This window comes from Sminthopsis crassicaudata, chromosome 3 (genome assembly GCF_048593235.1).
Source record: "Sminthopsis crassicaudata isolate SCR6 chromosome 3, ASM4859323v1, whole genome shotgun sequence".
Classification (NCBI taxonomy): Eukaryota; Metazoa; Chordata; class Mammalia; order Dasyuromorphia; family Dasyuridae; genus Sminthopsis; species Sminthopsis crassicaudata.
The window spans coordinates 545,729,731-545,747,073 of NC_133619.1; the positions used below are offsets into that span (position 1 = coordinate 545,729,731).

The window sequence follows — 17,343 nt, forward strand, 5'->3', positions numbered from 1 at the left end:
GTAGGATTTGATTTATCCCATTACACCCACACTGTCTTTCAATAAGGAGATAAATAATGCTCTCTCTCCCAAATTCTCACACCCTTTCCCCTTTTTCCCAAAAGTCAAATACCTACCTTCTGAAGTTTGTCAGCTTTGTCATAATATCCCTCAATTTCCTGACGGAGCACCCGGTTCTCCTCAGATAGGATTGCCACCATCTGCTGTGCTCTCTCCACAATAGCAAAAGCTTCAGGGCCAAGTTGCTGGCCCGGGGGCGTGGCAGGCGGAGGCTGCTGGGGCAACATGGCCAATGGAAGGGGAGGGGGCATGATGGAATGCAGCGGGCCGCTGATGGAGGAGGCTTGGGAGGACATGGGGCTGTGCTGCTGCATCGACGGGTATGGGAGCTGGCATGGCCGGCTGCAAGCAGAGGAAAAGGACAGCATTAATCAGACCCCAAAGGAAATAGTGGGAGCAGGAAAGCAGAAGTAACAATTTGTGCCCTCTCTATCTCTGGACATCAAAGCACTGTTGAATGCTAAGAGAGACCACACTAGACTTTCAGTGGGAGAGAAGGGAGAATGGTCATCTGATAGACTAGAACACAGCTTAATACACAGGACCTCAAGGGCAAACCTGGTCACTGAGCCCAGGAATTTCAGATCACAGTTGGGAATCCATTCCTTTTCTCATTGCCTTTTTTTCTACTTTAAAATATAATTATATTGATCTTTTAAAAATATATCAGCAAATTCTCTTTCCCTTCTCCTAACTCAGAAATTCAATCCTCAAAACCAAGAAAAAAGAAGGGAAAAAAAGTAGTTTGGCAAAGCTAAACAACACACCAACTGATGCTGACAGTTTATGCAATATTCCAAACCCAGTCCTCTATTTCTGCAAAGAGAGGGAGGTTCACAATCTTTTTCATAGCAAGGCTCACATATTGTCTCATCATGTTATTGTCTGTGTCCTGCTCATCTGTCCCTGATTAATCAACAAGCTTTTATTAAGCACCTATCTTGTGTCACACACTGCTCTAGGTGCTGAATATATAAAGACAAAAGTGAAACTGTCCCTTTCCTCAAGAAGTTTACATTCTAACAAACAACATATATCTAAGTAGACAGAGACTATTAAATAAACACAAAGTAGTTTGGGGAGGGAGGAAGTATTCATTGGAAGGGAGAGAGAAAGAGTAGGTATCAGGAAAGTTTTCCTATAGAAAGTGTCACTTTGGCTGAGTTTCGAAAGAAACTAGGGTTCTAGGAGACAGAAGGAAGGAGATCAGCTTATGTCTATACCCTAAGTATCCTCCTGAGCTCAAGGCAAGAGATATCTCTTGCAAGAAACCTTTCCTAATTTCTACATCAGAAAGCATAATTTCTCTCCTACCCAAATCTTTGAAATGACTTTACATAAGATCATAGACACAATGTGACTTGCACAGGATTTTTCTTTAGTCTACTTTTCTATCAGACCAGCTCCATAATTTTATATAACTGGTATACAAAATAACTAGGAAAGGTAGACAAAAGTAGACTTTTTTTGTTCCCTTAAGGAAGATTCAACCCTTCAAAGAATCCTCCAATTATGGAAAGGAATATTGTCAACAGGAAGATTTTTAGACTGATTTTCCATATTGCATAACTACTTGATCTTTCTTTGGGAAATAAAGTGTTTCCATAATCTGGTGAATGATGAACCATGTCCAAACAAGAAAACATGTTTATGTCCGTGAGTGTACAGTTCACATGTACATGCACAGATATTAAATCACAGATCATAAGTATTCGGATATCTCCTTCCTGAACTTTTTCTAGTAATTCCAGGCATATCTCTTGGAGGTATGGATAAACCTGTTGGCTTTGTAGATACATTTCTGCACATTTCTGCAGATTGGTTGAATCCTATGCAAAATCCATACAACCATTACATCGGGAGGCAAAAAGCTCCTTTTCCCATTCCTAGTGGGTAAGCTTGTTGCTCTGGTAGCATGGGATCCTTTCCCATGAAGATGTTAGGAATTGTGCTATCTCCTGTGGAAAGTGATAGAATAATTTGAAACCTAAACTCAAGCTACACAGCATGCCTGGGCACATTTGTGTGGTTCTGCCCCATGCTTTATCTAGACCCGTTTCATCCATTTTTGACTGATGGCCTGTGGCTCTAGTGTTCATATTTTATTTATTTATGAACAAAGTGTAGAATACTTCACTGTTTGAGGAATCCTGTCATTCACATCTGATCATGTGGCAAAAACACACACACACACACACACACACACACACACACACACACACACACACACACAAAACCCAAACAAATCATAGGCATGAGATAAAAATAAAGTTATTGCTTTAAATCCTAAAACTAGTTTGCAAGCCTCTTGGACAGCATGGACAGAGCCTTCAATTTAACAAATATTTGTCTAGAATAGAGTATACCTATATTGATAAATACCTGTGTATATAACATTGTGCTAACAATGCAAGAAGATCAAAAGCTGGGGGGGGGGGGGTCCTGTCCCAGTCTTCAAAGAGTGTATAGTCCAAAGTCAGGCTAAATCTCATACAGAAATAGCTATAGTGCTAAGTATATTATATGTGTATGTATGTATATATATATATATATATATATATAAAAGCACAGGAGGTGAAAGTGCCACCTGAAATGTGAGGGGGGAGAAAAGGTCATACTGATAAAGGATGGAGGGAATCAGAAAGACTATTAAAAATAATAAACAATTCCTATGCTATATAAACTATTAACAAAATCACAGATAGTATCTTACCAAGCTCATTTTATGAGACACATAGAATTTAATCATCAAAATGAGTAGATATACAGCAATAACAATGTATATAGTTAATAATATGACATCATTAATAATAACAATAGTTGATTATTTCTCTTGAGTTTTATGGTTTTGCAAAGTGGGGATTGAAAAAATTAACAAATAGGCTGTAACAATATATTTCTGAAATCATTTGTTATGATTGTGTTGGATTTTTACCAGTAATTCAAGAATGGTTCAATATTAAGAAAACTAAAAGCATAACTAATCTTATTAGTAACAAAAATAATGAAAATAGCATGCTCCTATCAGCAAACAGAAGAACACTGATTTATGTAAAAACACTCAAAAGTTAGATGCTAAATAAAAGGACTTTTCTTTACTATGATGAAAAGTATCTATCTAAATTGAAAGCCAGCAGTTATGTATGAAATAGCACTGAAAGCTTTCCCAATGGCATCAGGTATAAATCAAGGATGGCCACCATCTCCAATATTATTTTATAAATTAATAAAGATACTGGGGAGCAGCTAAGTGTTGCAGTGGATAGAGTTCCAAGCCTGAAGTCAGGAAGATTCATCTTCTTGAGTTTAAATCAGTCCTCAGATATTTATTAGCTATGTGACCCTGGGCAAGTAACTTAACCCTGTTGGCCTCAGTTCCTCATTTGCAAAATGAATGGAGAAAAAAATGGCAAACCTCTTTAGTATTTTTGCCAAGAAAATCCTAAATGAAATTGGACACAACTGAAAAATGACTGAATAAAAGATACTAGCCAAAACAAAAAAGATAAGAAAGAAATAAAATAAAAAAGTAGCAGTAATCCCATGGGGGGAAAATTCAGTCACTAATAGGAAAAACAACAATTTAAAACATCCTTCATGTATGACTTTACTTCTATTAAGATAACAAAGATGCTAACAGATTAGAAAATTCATTATTGTTAGGGATATAAAAAGACCGTCCTACTAATTCACATAGTGAAACTATGGGAAACAATTTAGAATTATCCCAGAAAAGTGACTAATTATTTAATAATCTTTAATCCAGAGATTACCTACTGGGTTAAGTCCTAGAAGATATTGACAGCAAAGAATGGCATCACAGATATAAAAAGGTTCAGAGTGGCATTACTGTGATAATAGTAACAAAAATAAAATATGTGAATGATGACTGTGAAAATGGTTAAAAAATATAGCATATGGGGGCAGTTAGGTGGTGCAGTGGATAGAGCACCAGCCTTGAATTCAGGAGGACCCGAGTTCAAATTTGGTCTCAGACACTTAACACTTCCTAGCTGTGTGACCCTGGACAAGTCACTTAACCCAGCCTCAGGGGATATAGATATATAGATATATATATAGATATATATCTATATATATATATCATATGAATGCTTAATGGTTAATACTGTGTCATAAAGTATATTATATATGTATAGCAGTATTATATACATATATCATATAATAAATATGAATACAAAGAAACATGAGCATAAGATTGATGCACATTACAGAAAGCAGAGCCAAAAACAGTATACACATTGATTAAAGCAACATAAATCAAGAATAAGCAACAAAACTTAATCAAATCAATAAACTAACTTTTTCAAGGAATTTACTTTGCAAGGGAGGGAGATGTCTTACAAAATGGAAAAAAGTTTCATGTAAAACAAAGTCAATTAATTCCTTCTGAGCCTGTTTGATCATGTCTTTGCAAATCTCTTTATCAAATGGTGGCTGAATCAATTTAATTTAAGTTATTTATATCAAGAAAATTATGCTTAAATTATTGATGAAGCTGCAAGTTTGAGTATTTGTCACTGTAGCAGATAATTACATTTTCTTAAAATTTAACTCTAAAAACTTGACTTCAAAAGGATCTGTCTTTCTAACTATATTCTCAGTGAAGAAAATGAGTATCATTTTCATGTCATATTCTTATGTGATCTTTTTTTTTAATAGTCTGGCACATGAGAGAAGATAAGTGGGTGGCAGGTATGAAATGGTCTAGGGACCTTTACCTGGCACTCATCTGAAATGATGAGTAACTCACATTTATATACTTTTATAAACTACACTGTAATGTTCCATTACACTACCCTGTGAGGTAGAATGTATAAATATATTCACCTCCATCCTACAACTGGGGAAATGGAGATCAAAAAAGTTTATGTGGCTCACACAGTTATGGAAAACAGAAAAAGTGGATAGAATTCAAAGGTAGGTGTCCTGACTTTAAATCCAATGATGTTTTCATTATCCCAATCCCTGCTCTGAACTCAAAAATTGACAATTCACTGACTAGACTGATTTTCAAAACAAAGGGAAAACAAACACTGGAACTGAAATTAGAGGTTCAGATATTACCTTTGACTTTTAATGCCTCTATGACCTTAGACAAGACACAATTTCTCTGGGCCTCAGTTTCCCCTTTTGTAAAATGTGGGGTAGGACCAGATAACCTCTTTAGTACCTTCCAACTGGAAATCCAGGACCCTGTGATTCTGTGCTATTTAAATAGTTTAGTATTTAGCTTTCACATGTTTATGTTGTTGCACTAAGCAAATTATACATTCCTTGAGGATAGAAACTATTTTTATTCTGTATCATCAATAGAGTCATGAAGAAAAGTGCCTTGCCCACAATAGTAGTTCTACTGCTTTATTGTGCTTTTTTTTTCGTAACAGTTTTATTGATGCCTTCTATTTTTATGTCACAGGCACTTCTGGATCTATCCCTTCCACCATCACCTTATAAAATACTCCCCATAACAAACAAATAATGATGTAAAGTCAATGAATACAGCGACCTGATGCAACAATGTATGAAATTTTAAAACCCATTGCCCCTACCTATCCCCTCTAAAAAGAGGAGGTTGTATTTCCTTATTTCTTCTCCAAGACCAACTCTAGTAACTGCAATCATACCTGCCGATTTGTTTTTATCCTTAAGTCTGAGAATAAAGGTGGATAATCATACAATCAAGCAAGCCCCAGTGAGAAAAACTATCGCTAAGGTGACAGTTAAATGTAAATAAATAACTGTCAGAACTGTAGTTTTAGGATCCTATTATGTCATTTTCAGATCAAACTATAGCCTTGGGATTTTCTCTATCTGGGTTACAAAACAGAAAAGAAAGGTGAAATTACCATGTTTACATCAGAGAAATACTCAAAAGATCACCCCAAAACCAAGAATCCAGTTCTTACAGTTCTGCCCACCCCTTTGCCCCAAGGCACAAGCCTTATTAAAACAATCTCTCTGCTCATGGAACTCCCATAATTATACAAGGAAGGAGTCAGAATGTCTCCTCTTCATCTTCTCTAGGAATTTAGCTGCAAAGATACATTTGGCCACATAACATGCCTAACCCAAAGTAAAAATTGCAAAAAGAGAAAAATTATGTTGTTGTCATTGTTTTAACCATACTTGAATTTTCTCAGTCCTAATGGTCAGGAAAGTTGTCACCTAGGTGCTAAGTGCTCAAGTCTTCTTGTTCTGGGGTAATAACTAAATTAGTAATCTACCATATAAACCATGAAGGGGACAGATAGAGGCTAAGTTTTGGAGGAGATTGGTTGGATTTTCCTTCCTCTCCCAGCAATGACATATGTATGTGTATGTGAATGAATGTGTATGTTTTATAAATGTGTATATGGGTATAGCTGTGGGTATATATATTTAGTGTGCATTTGTATATGAATGCATTATACATAAATTCCCCATTGGATTCTATAATAAAATACATTGTTAGAATATATATATATATATATTATATATACACACATAATATACACACATGAAAATATATTTAATATGCACAGATATATATAGTACATTGTTATCCCTGTATATTGTATGTATATGCAGTGTATATGTATTTATAGTATATATCTCTATATAATATGCACATGTACCATATACACACATATACATATTTAGTGTACAGGTATGTATATGTGCGTGCATGTGTGTATATGTGTACACGTACACACATGTATATTCTAACAGTATATTTTATTATTGAATCCAATGGGAAATCTATTATCAGACTCTGACACATTCTATTCTTATGATCTTTATATATTCTAGTCCCAAACCCCCATAGGACAAGGATTAAAAAAAAAATTAAATTAGAAAATCCTTCTACTAGCATTTATTTGAAAGCTTCCAGTGATATAGAACCCAATGCCTTCTGAGATACTTCTGGATTTCTCTTTTAGGAAATTTTTCCTGATATCAAATTCAAAACAGCCTTTTTGAATCTTCTACCCAGGGCTCTTTTCTCTAGGACCATGCAGAAATAAGTCTTCTATGTAACAGGCCAGAAAATAATTGAACATAAGCATTAAGTCCACTCTGTGCCCAAGGCATCTTTCTTTCTCAGGCTAAATATTGCCAGCTCTTTCAATGATCAATTGATCTTCATATTACATGAACTAAGAGTTTAATAGTACTTCTGGTGCACAGTTGATAGAGCACTAGGCATGGAGTAAGCAAGAATTATCTTCCTGAGTTCAAATATGGTCTTAGACATTTATCTATTTTGTGACTCTGAACAAGTCACTTAACCCTGTTTGCCTCAGTTTCCTCATCTATAACACGAGCAGGCAGAGGAAAAGACAATCCACTCCAATATCTTTGCAATTTCTTTGGGGTTTTTAGTTTGCAATTTTTACTTTGGGTTGGGCACATGTTATATGGCCAAACATATCTTTGTAGTTAAATGTCTGGAGAGGATGAAGAGGTCCCAAAGAGCCAGATATAAATGAAACTATAGAATAATAACAAGGAATTCAACAGTCTTTTGGTTGTCTTCCTCCAAATGCTCTTCATTTAAAGAAGATTTCTCTTAAAATGAAGTCCCCAGAAGTGAGCCCAAAATTCCAGATGTTTTCTGATCAGAACCATGTTCGGCAGCACTCTCAACCTCCCTAGTTTTGTACATTCTGCCCTATTAGATATTCTGGTTACTATACCATACAACAACAATACCATACATATGGAAATCACAGATTACTAAAACCCAAAGTTCTTTGGAGTTGGTGTTCTCAGTAATATTTAAGAGTAAACAAGAGTTCTGAGACCCAAAAGTATGCTATCTGCTGGTTTAGGACCCTACACCAAAGTGCTGAAGAGGCAAGATGGCAAAAAGGGTAGAGGGGCCAACAGGCCCTAAATTCAGGATACCTTGCAACTTTAAAAAAAAAAAAAAACTTTTAAGTTTCTCAGTAGATATTCAAATTTAGATTCTCTGACTTCTTTATCAGCCTTTCTGAGATTCAGTTTCTCTATCTGGAAAATGAAGTTCTTGAATAACATGGCATCTGTAGTTTCTCCTCCAGAATTCTGCAACTCAAAATGATGGCCATGAGATGAGAGGATCAGTAAACATCAAATTTTAATGCCTGAAATTTCACTTGGCTTTTCCCATGTAACAGAGCCAATATCAATGTACTTTTGGCCATGTAAATTTTCACATTATTGACTCAGCACTTTGGTGAATTAAGATCAAATCACTGTCCTCCAGTATAGAGGTGGATAATCTTCCTGTTTGGAGCTGTTATTCATTTAAATCTTTTTAGATGGAATTGTGCAGGTTCCCTGAGAAAGTAACTTGAACCTGACCTTGGCCTCTTGAACTCATTCTGCAAAGCATAGTTTTACTTGATTCAGGAGGCAAATTTGCAGCTGAAAATTGTACTAACTCCTCAAGGCTAATGCTAGTATTTAAAGTAAGTATTGAGATTGTCAACTAGCATTTCTTAAGTACCTACTATGTGCCAATCACTGCACTAAACTCTTAGAATACATAGAAAAAAATCAGTTCCTGTTCTTAAAAAACTCATAGCAATTAATATACACATGCATATATACATATATGCACATGTACATATTATACAATATACCCACATATATAGATACACGTGTGTGTGTATGTGTGTGTATAATATAGGGAGAAAACACTACAATTAGGAAGTTGGTTAGGAAAGTCTTGCTGTGAGATATGACACTTGAACTGAACCTTAAAAGAGGCTAGGGATTACAAGAAGCTGAGATGAGGAGAAAGGACATTCCAATTATGAGAGACAGTCTATAAAAATGTGCCTAGATGGACGATGGAACACTATGTATGGGGAACAGGAAGAAGTAGGCTATCGCTCATCCTTTATTCTCAAAGAGGACCAATATCATCACTGGGTGATGATATGACTTATTTGTGAAATGGATTTAAGTGAAGCAGAGATGAACAAAGTTATCAGCCCTCCTCCAGCCATTGAAATCTAGAGGCAAGACTGATGATGGCCTGGGATGCAGTGGATGATTCGGGCCTTTTTAAATTAAAGCTTTTCCAAGGCCTCGATTTGTCTAAAACAATTGGCTAGAAAGCAAAATTAATAAATCTAGAAAATTAGGATAGGTCTTGATCTAGATCAAGGTGTTCAAATGTTGAGCCAAGAAGTCTATAGACTCAATATAGAAACAATAGAGAGAGGCTCTAAAACAAAGGATGGATATGAATACAAAGATGATTTTGTAACAAAGAATAAGGAATTGAGTCTAAGAACTAACCATTTGCACAGACTCCTGGAATCTATCCCCATCCAGCATTTCTACCAGCCTGAAATACTACTGGTCCTTCAAGACCTAGATTTAATATTACCTCCTTCATAAAGCTTTTCATTAATCAATCAAAAAACAATTCCAAAAACAATTTAATCTCCACCCCCCACCAAATTTCATACCCTTATGTACCTTTTGGTGGCCATGTTCTATTTTATAATATTATAATTAGTACATATAGTATATCTACTCTACCTGTTCTTAACTACTGTTGTTCACCTTTTGTGAGCCCCAAATGGGGTTTTCTTGGCAAAGATATTGTAGTGGTTTGCCATTTCCTTCTTTAGCTTATTTTACATATGAGGAAACTGAAGCAGATAGGGTTAAATGACTTGTCCAGAGTCACACAGCAGTAAATGTCTCAGGCTGAATTTGGACTCATAAATGCAAATCTTTCTGAATCCAGAACCAGAATGTTTTCCACTTAGTCAATTAGATGTCCCATTTTCTACCTTATTCCATAGTAGTAATGATGTCTTATTTTTCTTAATATTTCACCCAGAGTCTAACAAAGCAGTATTTTAAGTAACAAGCATCAAAAATATTAGCATCAAATTAAACCATTCTCATCAGCATTAATTAAATCATTCTCACCTCACCTACTAACTTTCTGAGCAAAACCTATTTTTAATAGAGATTTTTTTTGGACTGAAAGTGTTATTTCATCAGGAATGGAAGTTCCTAGCAAGGGAATTCCTCTTCCTATGAAAATCAGCACTATTTCTGCAACTTAAGAATTAAGAAAAAAAATTTAAAAAGAGTACTGAAAGATCATAGAGACAACATTTGTCAGAGGTGTGATTTTATCCAAAACATCATAGGATAATTTTCCTAATTTGGTTCTACTGATGCCATTTTCTTAAAACAGCAAGTCTCAACTAGCTAGAGCTTGCAGAACTTAGCTAGCATCAAATTTTAACTCATTTGTGATAAGAGAATTTCTGGTTCAGCTTTATTACCTCTATTGACAAGATGAGCATTTTTCACTAACAGAAAGAGTATTAATGATTAGTATGCAAATTTCAGCTATATCCCTAATGTTTATGATACAATTTATTTATTTATCTATTGTATATATATTCCCCTCCTGCCATCTGCTCTTTGATGTGGACATCATTATCTTCCTCTTCTGCTCTGTTAGAAGGTTGCTGAAATACCTGCTCAGCACCCACTAGTGTTTATGTATTGTGGGTCTATGCTAAGAATATAAAGTCACTTATTAAAACTTCTCTGTGTGTTGATATGATTGGGAACAATGTCTGTCAATGAATCCTTTTTTTTATGTCAAAGATCAGTTCTCAATTCATTATAGCCTCCATTCTCTAAAGCAAGTATGAGGAACATCTGGCTTGCTGGTCCCATAATACCCACAAAATTATTTGCTAATCTCAAGTGCTTTCTAAAGCCAAATATAAATGGTTTTTAAAAATTAGTCTTGGCATGTACTTTTTAATATTCAACTGAAAGCGAACTACAAGAAAGGTAAAAGAGGCATCCGCTCCAAAAGAGAAAATTAAGGACACCTTTACCACCAACTTTTATTTAGGTTGGCTCAGTTGTGAATAAGCCCAAAATATTTATTTTACATATTTAAGGTATATCTATCCAAAATAAAAATCAACCTAATATCTTTATAAAGAAAACATTGAAATAAGAATCATCATCATCACCTTTTCCATCAAAATCCCCTTCTGCTGTCTCAGCAAGACTCAGCAAAATTCACTTGATAGAGGGACTGGAGAAAATATGTTCAAAGAAATTCAGAAGGTAAGAAGAGAGCTAATTTAATTTGGGAAAATGACTGACGCCTATTTGCCTCAGTTTCCTCATCCATAAAATAAAGATTTAATATGCCCATTTCAATAATATATTTATATATATATATATACTTATATATATTTGTATATAAATGTATTTATATATTTATATTGCATATAAATATATTAGTATTTATAGACATCGGGAGCTTCTATTTCTTGACTAGAAGGGATTTTCTTTGGCCATAACTCTCATGTAAATTTTTTTCTTCTACCCTTCACCCATCACTACCACCACAACTATGGACAAAATATTGAGTGTTTTTCTTCTAAGTGACTAATTCTAAACATTCACATTTACTTATTCAAAAATAAGTATTAAATACCAACTATATGAATGCAGTGAATAAGCTATGGGGGAGGGTGATATAAAGAAGTCTTAATCCTTGCTTTGAAGAAGCTTATTGTAAAAACTTAAGACATAACCATCAACCTCATAAACACTGAAGGACCTGTGATTCTGACACCATGAGCATATAGTCCCACTGGCACGGCTCATATTCTTTCTTCATGACCACTCATGCAAGCATTCTTATAGAGTTATTGCGATAAAACAAAAAAAAAAAAAAACAAAAACTCATCACCCTATCACCCATCTAATAATGAGCATCTCTGAACTTGGCTGTGCTGGTCTTTGGCAACAGACTCAAAGTCCATTGCCTGTGTAGCTTCATATAACCTGTTAGAACTTGCACTAAAATAGTAAGGGGAGCCTTGGGTCATCTCCAAGCTAAAATGAAGTGATGAAGGGTAAATGGTAGCAGTGAGTCATAATAAGAACTGACATGTATCAATTGTAGCACTTTAGAGTTTACAAATGGTTCTACATAATTACCTCATTCCATTCTCTCAAGTCCCTTATGAATGCAGGTGTTATCCTCATTTTATGGATTTAAAAAAATGAGTCTCAAAGAAGGTAAAGGTGACGTGCTCAATAGTCACACAGGTAGGAGGTATTTGTCAGCTGGATCTCAAACCCAGAACTTATGACTAAATCTAATGTTCTTATTATACAGATATGAGCTTTAATGACTAAGTATAAGAGGAAACAATCCAAAAATTTGGGAAAGTTATATTAATTGCTAATAATACTACCTAAAATTTGTATAGCCAGGTCCTATGCTAAGCACTTTAAATAATAATAGCTAATATTTATATAGTACTTAAGGGCAGGTAAGTGTGATGGCCTGAAGTTCAGAAGACTCATCTTCCTGAGTTCAGATCTGGCCTCAGTCACACAGTACCCCAAGAAAGTCACTTAATCCTGTTTGCCTCAGTTTCCTCATCTGTAAAATAAGCTGGAGAAGGAGTAGTATCTTTGCCAAGAAAACCCCAAATGGGGTCATGAAGAGTTAGACACAACTGAACAACAATAAAGTGCTTATATATGTGCCAGGGACTGTGTTAAATGCTTTACAAATGATTCTCAGAACAACTCCACTTTGCAGCTAAGGAAATTGAGGCAAAAGGGGCAGGTGAGTTGCTCAAGGTTATACCTATCTAAAACTGAATTTGAATTCAGAATTTTCTGGCATTCTAACTACTGGGTCACTACTGAATTTGGTTCATTTTGCACTAATGAAAAACAATAAATGAAATATCAACTTCCAAACTACTCCCACTAAAAGAATCAGTAGTTGAGGTTAGCAGATGAATTAAAACATATTGGAGCCATCTGCCCATGAATCAGCACAGATAGCATGGATGAAATGCAAAGCACAGAAAACTCCAATGCCAAGACATGCTTCATTTGGACACTTTTCAATGATCCATCGTGTCATTCCCTCTAAAAGTCATCTAGCCCTCTCTGCCATTCATCATCCATGTCCACCTTCTCCCTAAAGAGGAGTAGATAGGATATATGATACTATCTTACCTTTGTTACTTTCGTGATCCTGGGTTCTTGGGAAAGTCACTTAAATTCTTTGTGCCTTAGTTTCTTCATGTGAGAAATGAGGTGCTTGGACTAGATGGCTTCTCAGATCTTTTCTAGCCCTTGTTCTATAATTCTAAGAAATTATCTTGCAAATGCCTTTTAACTAATACATTTTGGTTCCACAGTTCAGGTTAGCAGAGATTTAAAAGAGAAGGATTTAAGGAAATTTCCTGAGGCTTTCTCCATGGACTACTGGAAACCTTTCCTAGTTAATTTCTAATGCCTTTCCTCTACTAATTAACTGATTATCCTGAATGAATTTTTGTTTGTACATGGCTGTACAGACATCTTATTATTAGGTTCCTTAAAAGCATGTTCAGTTTTTCCTTTTTTCTGTTTCTCCAGTAGTGCCTAGAATATAGAAGGCACTTAACAAATGCTTATTGATTTTATTTAACTTTCCCTAGAGTTTCTGGCCATCTTCCTTTGCTTATTATGTTGGCAGGCCTATCCAGCTCCACCAAAAGTTATGACTGATGCATGGATCGGTCAGAACAGTAGCTAAAGACAGTCAATATAGGCTTCCTTAGTAATAGTAACACAAACCCTCCAAGCACGTTCGCCTTTTTTAGTTAGCAAGGATTTCTTTTCTCTCCCTCATCCTTCTCTCCTCCCCAATTGAACAACAAAAGCAAAAGAAAAAAACTCTAATAACAAATATGGTATGATCTTTTTTAAAGGACCTCAACTAAACATCTAAGAAAGTTACAGCATTTCCACTTTCCAATGGAGTGGATGGGTGGGTGGATTTATTAATCATAACTCCTCAGTAGCCAGAAGCAGAATGCATAAATCCTAGCATATTTCATTAAATTAAAGACTACAAGGATTCTCTAGGGAAGAAGCAGTGAAAGTTTAATTATTTGACCCATTTAAAGTAACAAAATGACGCTGGTCAAAACTATTAAACATTAAGTACATCCATGCAGGAAGCAGAGAGATGTGTGGTACAATCTCACTCCAATATCTCCATTTCTGACCCTAAATAGATGTTATTCAACAGCCTGTAGGGAGTTACTAAGCTATTACTATTAATGATAAACTATTCAATAACCAAACTTTGAAGCCCGGAGGATTCACTGGTGAAATTCAAAGGCATTATCCCTGACTCTACCATCAAAGGCAGCTCCCTAGTCCATCAAACACAGCTGGTTTTGGACCCATCCAACTAAGTTCCTGAGAAGTTAACTGAGTCTAAAACAAGGGTCCGTCTGGATGCTACTTTGTTTATACAGTCGGCAAAGGGTTGCCTGACTGGAGCCATTCTGGCTGGCCATAGGAAGGCTTACAAAGAAATCTTTGAGCTCTGGAGCCCCTTACCTCAATAGCCTGTCTGTAATATCAAAGGAGTTTGGCTCTGAATTGTCAATCTAGCTGCCAAGCCTGGCAATCAAGCTACAAACTAATCCAAACTCTTCACACGTTTAATTTAATTTTTTAAGTCGTAATTTTCCCACAAATCACACTTTCCAACAAATTATTTGATAGACTTTGGAATGCTTCTCCCTTCTCCTTATTTTTCCTCCTCATATATTCCCTTTTTTATTCCCTTTCCTTTCTCCCTTCTCCTAGTTGAGTAAAAAAATAATGAACTATGACCTAATAATCAAAACTTTTGTCTTTCCATCTTCTCTACAATAATCCCTATTTTGAGGACAGAGAGGCAAGTTTTGGCTCTATTATTTCAATGTTATAGGAAACATAACATGTAAACACCTTATCTACTGATTTGGATAGGCAAACCTATGGTAATACAGTCTTGGAGCCATCTGCAATCAGTTCAGATAGTATGGATAAAATGCAAACACTTCAGCAAAGCACAGAAAACTCCAATGTCAAGACATGCTTCATATTGGACACTTTTCAATGATCCATGGTGTCAAAGGAGTTTGGTTCTGAATTTAATTAGCAAGGATTTCTTTTCTCTCCCTCACCCTCTCTCCTCCCTAGTTGAACAACAAAAGCAAAAGAAAAAACTCTAGTAACAAATATGGCATAATCTTTTTTAAAAGATCTCTGGGGCAGAAAATTTAAAGGGCTTTCTTCCAGTCATACAATTAGAAGGTGTTATGGCAAGTCTTGATCAGGTCTTCTTTGATTCTAGGTATCTGTCATCTATCTATTCAAAACTCAGCCCTCTACCTGTATACAATGGTACCTCTCATCTCTTCCCTTTAGTGAATTCTAAAAAGCAGAATTGAGTTAGAGGAAACATTTTTCAATCATCTTCAAAGAGAAAGATTTAATTCAACCACATTATAATCACACTGTTAAGCACCTGAGGCTAAATAATTAAGGAAAATGCAAAGCACCACTGACCAACCATGACATTATGCTAAGCTGAGCTGGACAGTTTTTTAATAATACAACTTAAGTAACTTAATGAAAACCCAAGGACTTGAGAGAAGATCTTAATGTATTTAAAAAAAAATCCAACTGGTTAGCCATTAAATTCACTTTTTCTTTTTATTTCATGGAAGCCACACAATTAAAGGAAAGAAAGACTCCTTCTTGATACCTTTAGTATTCTCCAACGGAATTTGTTTATCTCCATTTCCAGGAATAATTAGCCCCCTTTTTGGTTGCAGGTAGTTTACCCATGTTGTTTGCTAGTCAACATTATAAAACTCTAACAAATCATTCCATTAGCCCCTATGATGAAAGTAGATCAAACATTTGATACCATGTTAGCCGTTATTATTATATCCATTAATACATGGTTGTGGCTGCTGTTCAGTTGTTTTTCTGTCATTTCCAACTCTTTATAACCCCCATTGGAGTTATCTTAGCAGAGATACTGGAGTGGTTTGCCATTTCCTTCTCTATCTCATTTCTTATTAAGGAAACTGAGGCAAACAAGGTTATGTTACTTTCCCAGGATCATGCAGCTATTAAAGTCTAAGACTAGGTTTGAATACAGGAAGATGAATCTTACTGACTTTATGTCTGACACTATCTAATTAACTACCCCCCCCCATTGATAAACATTATTACCTAGATATAATCATTATATCATTACATATTTTAACAAATAAAGTAAATGGACATTGAATTAAATAAATAATTATTGTATGGATAAATTAATAAACTGAATAAATAATAAATAAATGTAATAAAATACATTTAAGTATTATGATAATATTACTATTGCCATTAATAAACAAATTACAATTGTGTAATATACGAGGATCACTTTTTTGTCCCTGGATATTCAACTAGGGGTAATAATCTACCCTTTTAGAATATAGTTTAACAGAAAGCTTGGGCAAAGAAAAGATAAATATAAGTATTATGATAATATTACCATAGCCATTAATGAACAAATAGGGTATACCTTGAGTAATATGTGAAGATCACTTTTTTGTCCTTGAATGTTCAACTACAGTAATAATTTACCCCGTTAGAATATAAATAGAAAGCTTGGGCAAAGAAAAAATTTAGAGATGAGAGTAGCCTTAGACATCATCTAACCTAAGTTCACAGTTTTACATTTGAAGAAAAGGAGCACCAGCTAGTTCCTTTTCCAAGGCCACAGAGGCAGCACAGTCATATTTGAATCCAAATCCAATGCTCTTGCTCTCTCTCAAAATCCTAACATTTTGTGAAGCAAAAAGATCTGCGCTCATCTAACACGTGTATACAGTGTTATTCCTCACAACAGTTCTGTGATACAGCTACTTTTAATTTTTTTAAGCTGATTTTATAGATAAGGATGAAGTTGTAGGAGCTGGTCTTAACCACAGGTGTTCTGACTCCAAAAACAGTATTCTTAACTCAGTATCAATATAGAAGCCCCACAGGAACTAAAGTAGGATAAAATCCTAATACTAGGGACAGCTAGATGGCACAGTGGATAGAAAACTAAGCCTGGAGTCAAGAAGGCCTGAGTTAAAATCCAGCTTCTGACACTTATTAACTAGGTGACTCTGGGCAAGTCACTTAACCCAGTTTGCCTTGGACTCCTCAACTGTAAAATGGAGATAATAATAGTGCCTGCTTCCTGGGTTTTTGTGAGGATTGAATGAGACAATGATTATAAAGTTCTTAATATAGTGACTGGCACATAGTAAGATATATACATATATATGTATGTTACATATATATAAATATATAGATATAATTATGTGTATATATACATATATGTATGTACACACATATACACATGTTATTTATTGCTAAAATCATTCT

At 35.2% G+C, this 17,343-nt stretch overlaps 1 protein-coding gene across 6 annotated transcripts in view; it reads right to left on the reverse strand.

Moving 5' to 3' along the window:
- AMOTL1 (angiomotin like 1) overlaps positions 1-17,343 on the reverse strand; it is a 241,743-nt gene that overhangs the window by 92,199 nt on the left and 132,201 nt on the right. For all 6 annotated transcript variants that reach the window (XM_074304486.1, XM_074304485.1, XM_074304490.1 and 3 more), the window contains one exon: positions 117-402. In XM_074304486.1, coding sequence (XP_074160587.1) covers positions 117-402 — 286 coding nt within the window. The remainder of the gene's footprint in view (positions 1-116; positions 403-17,343) is intronic.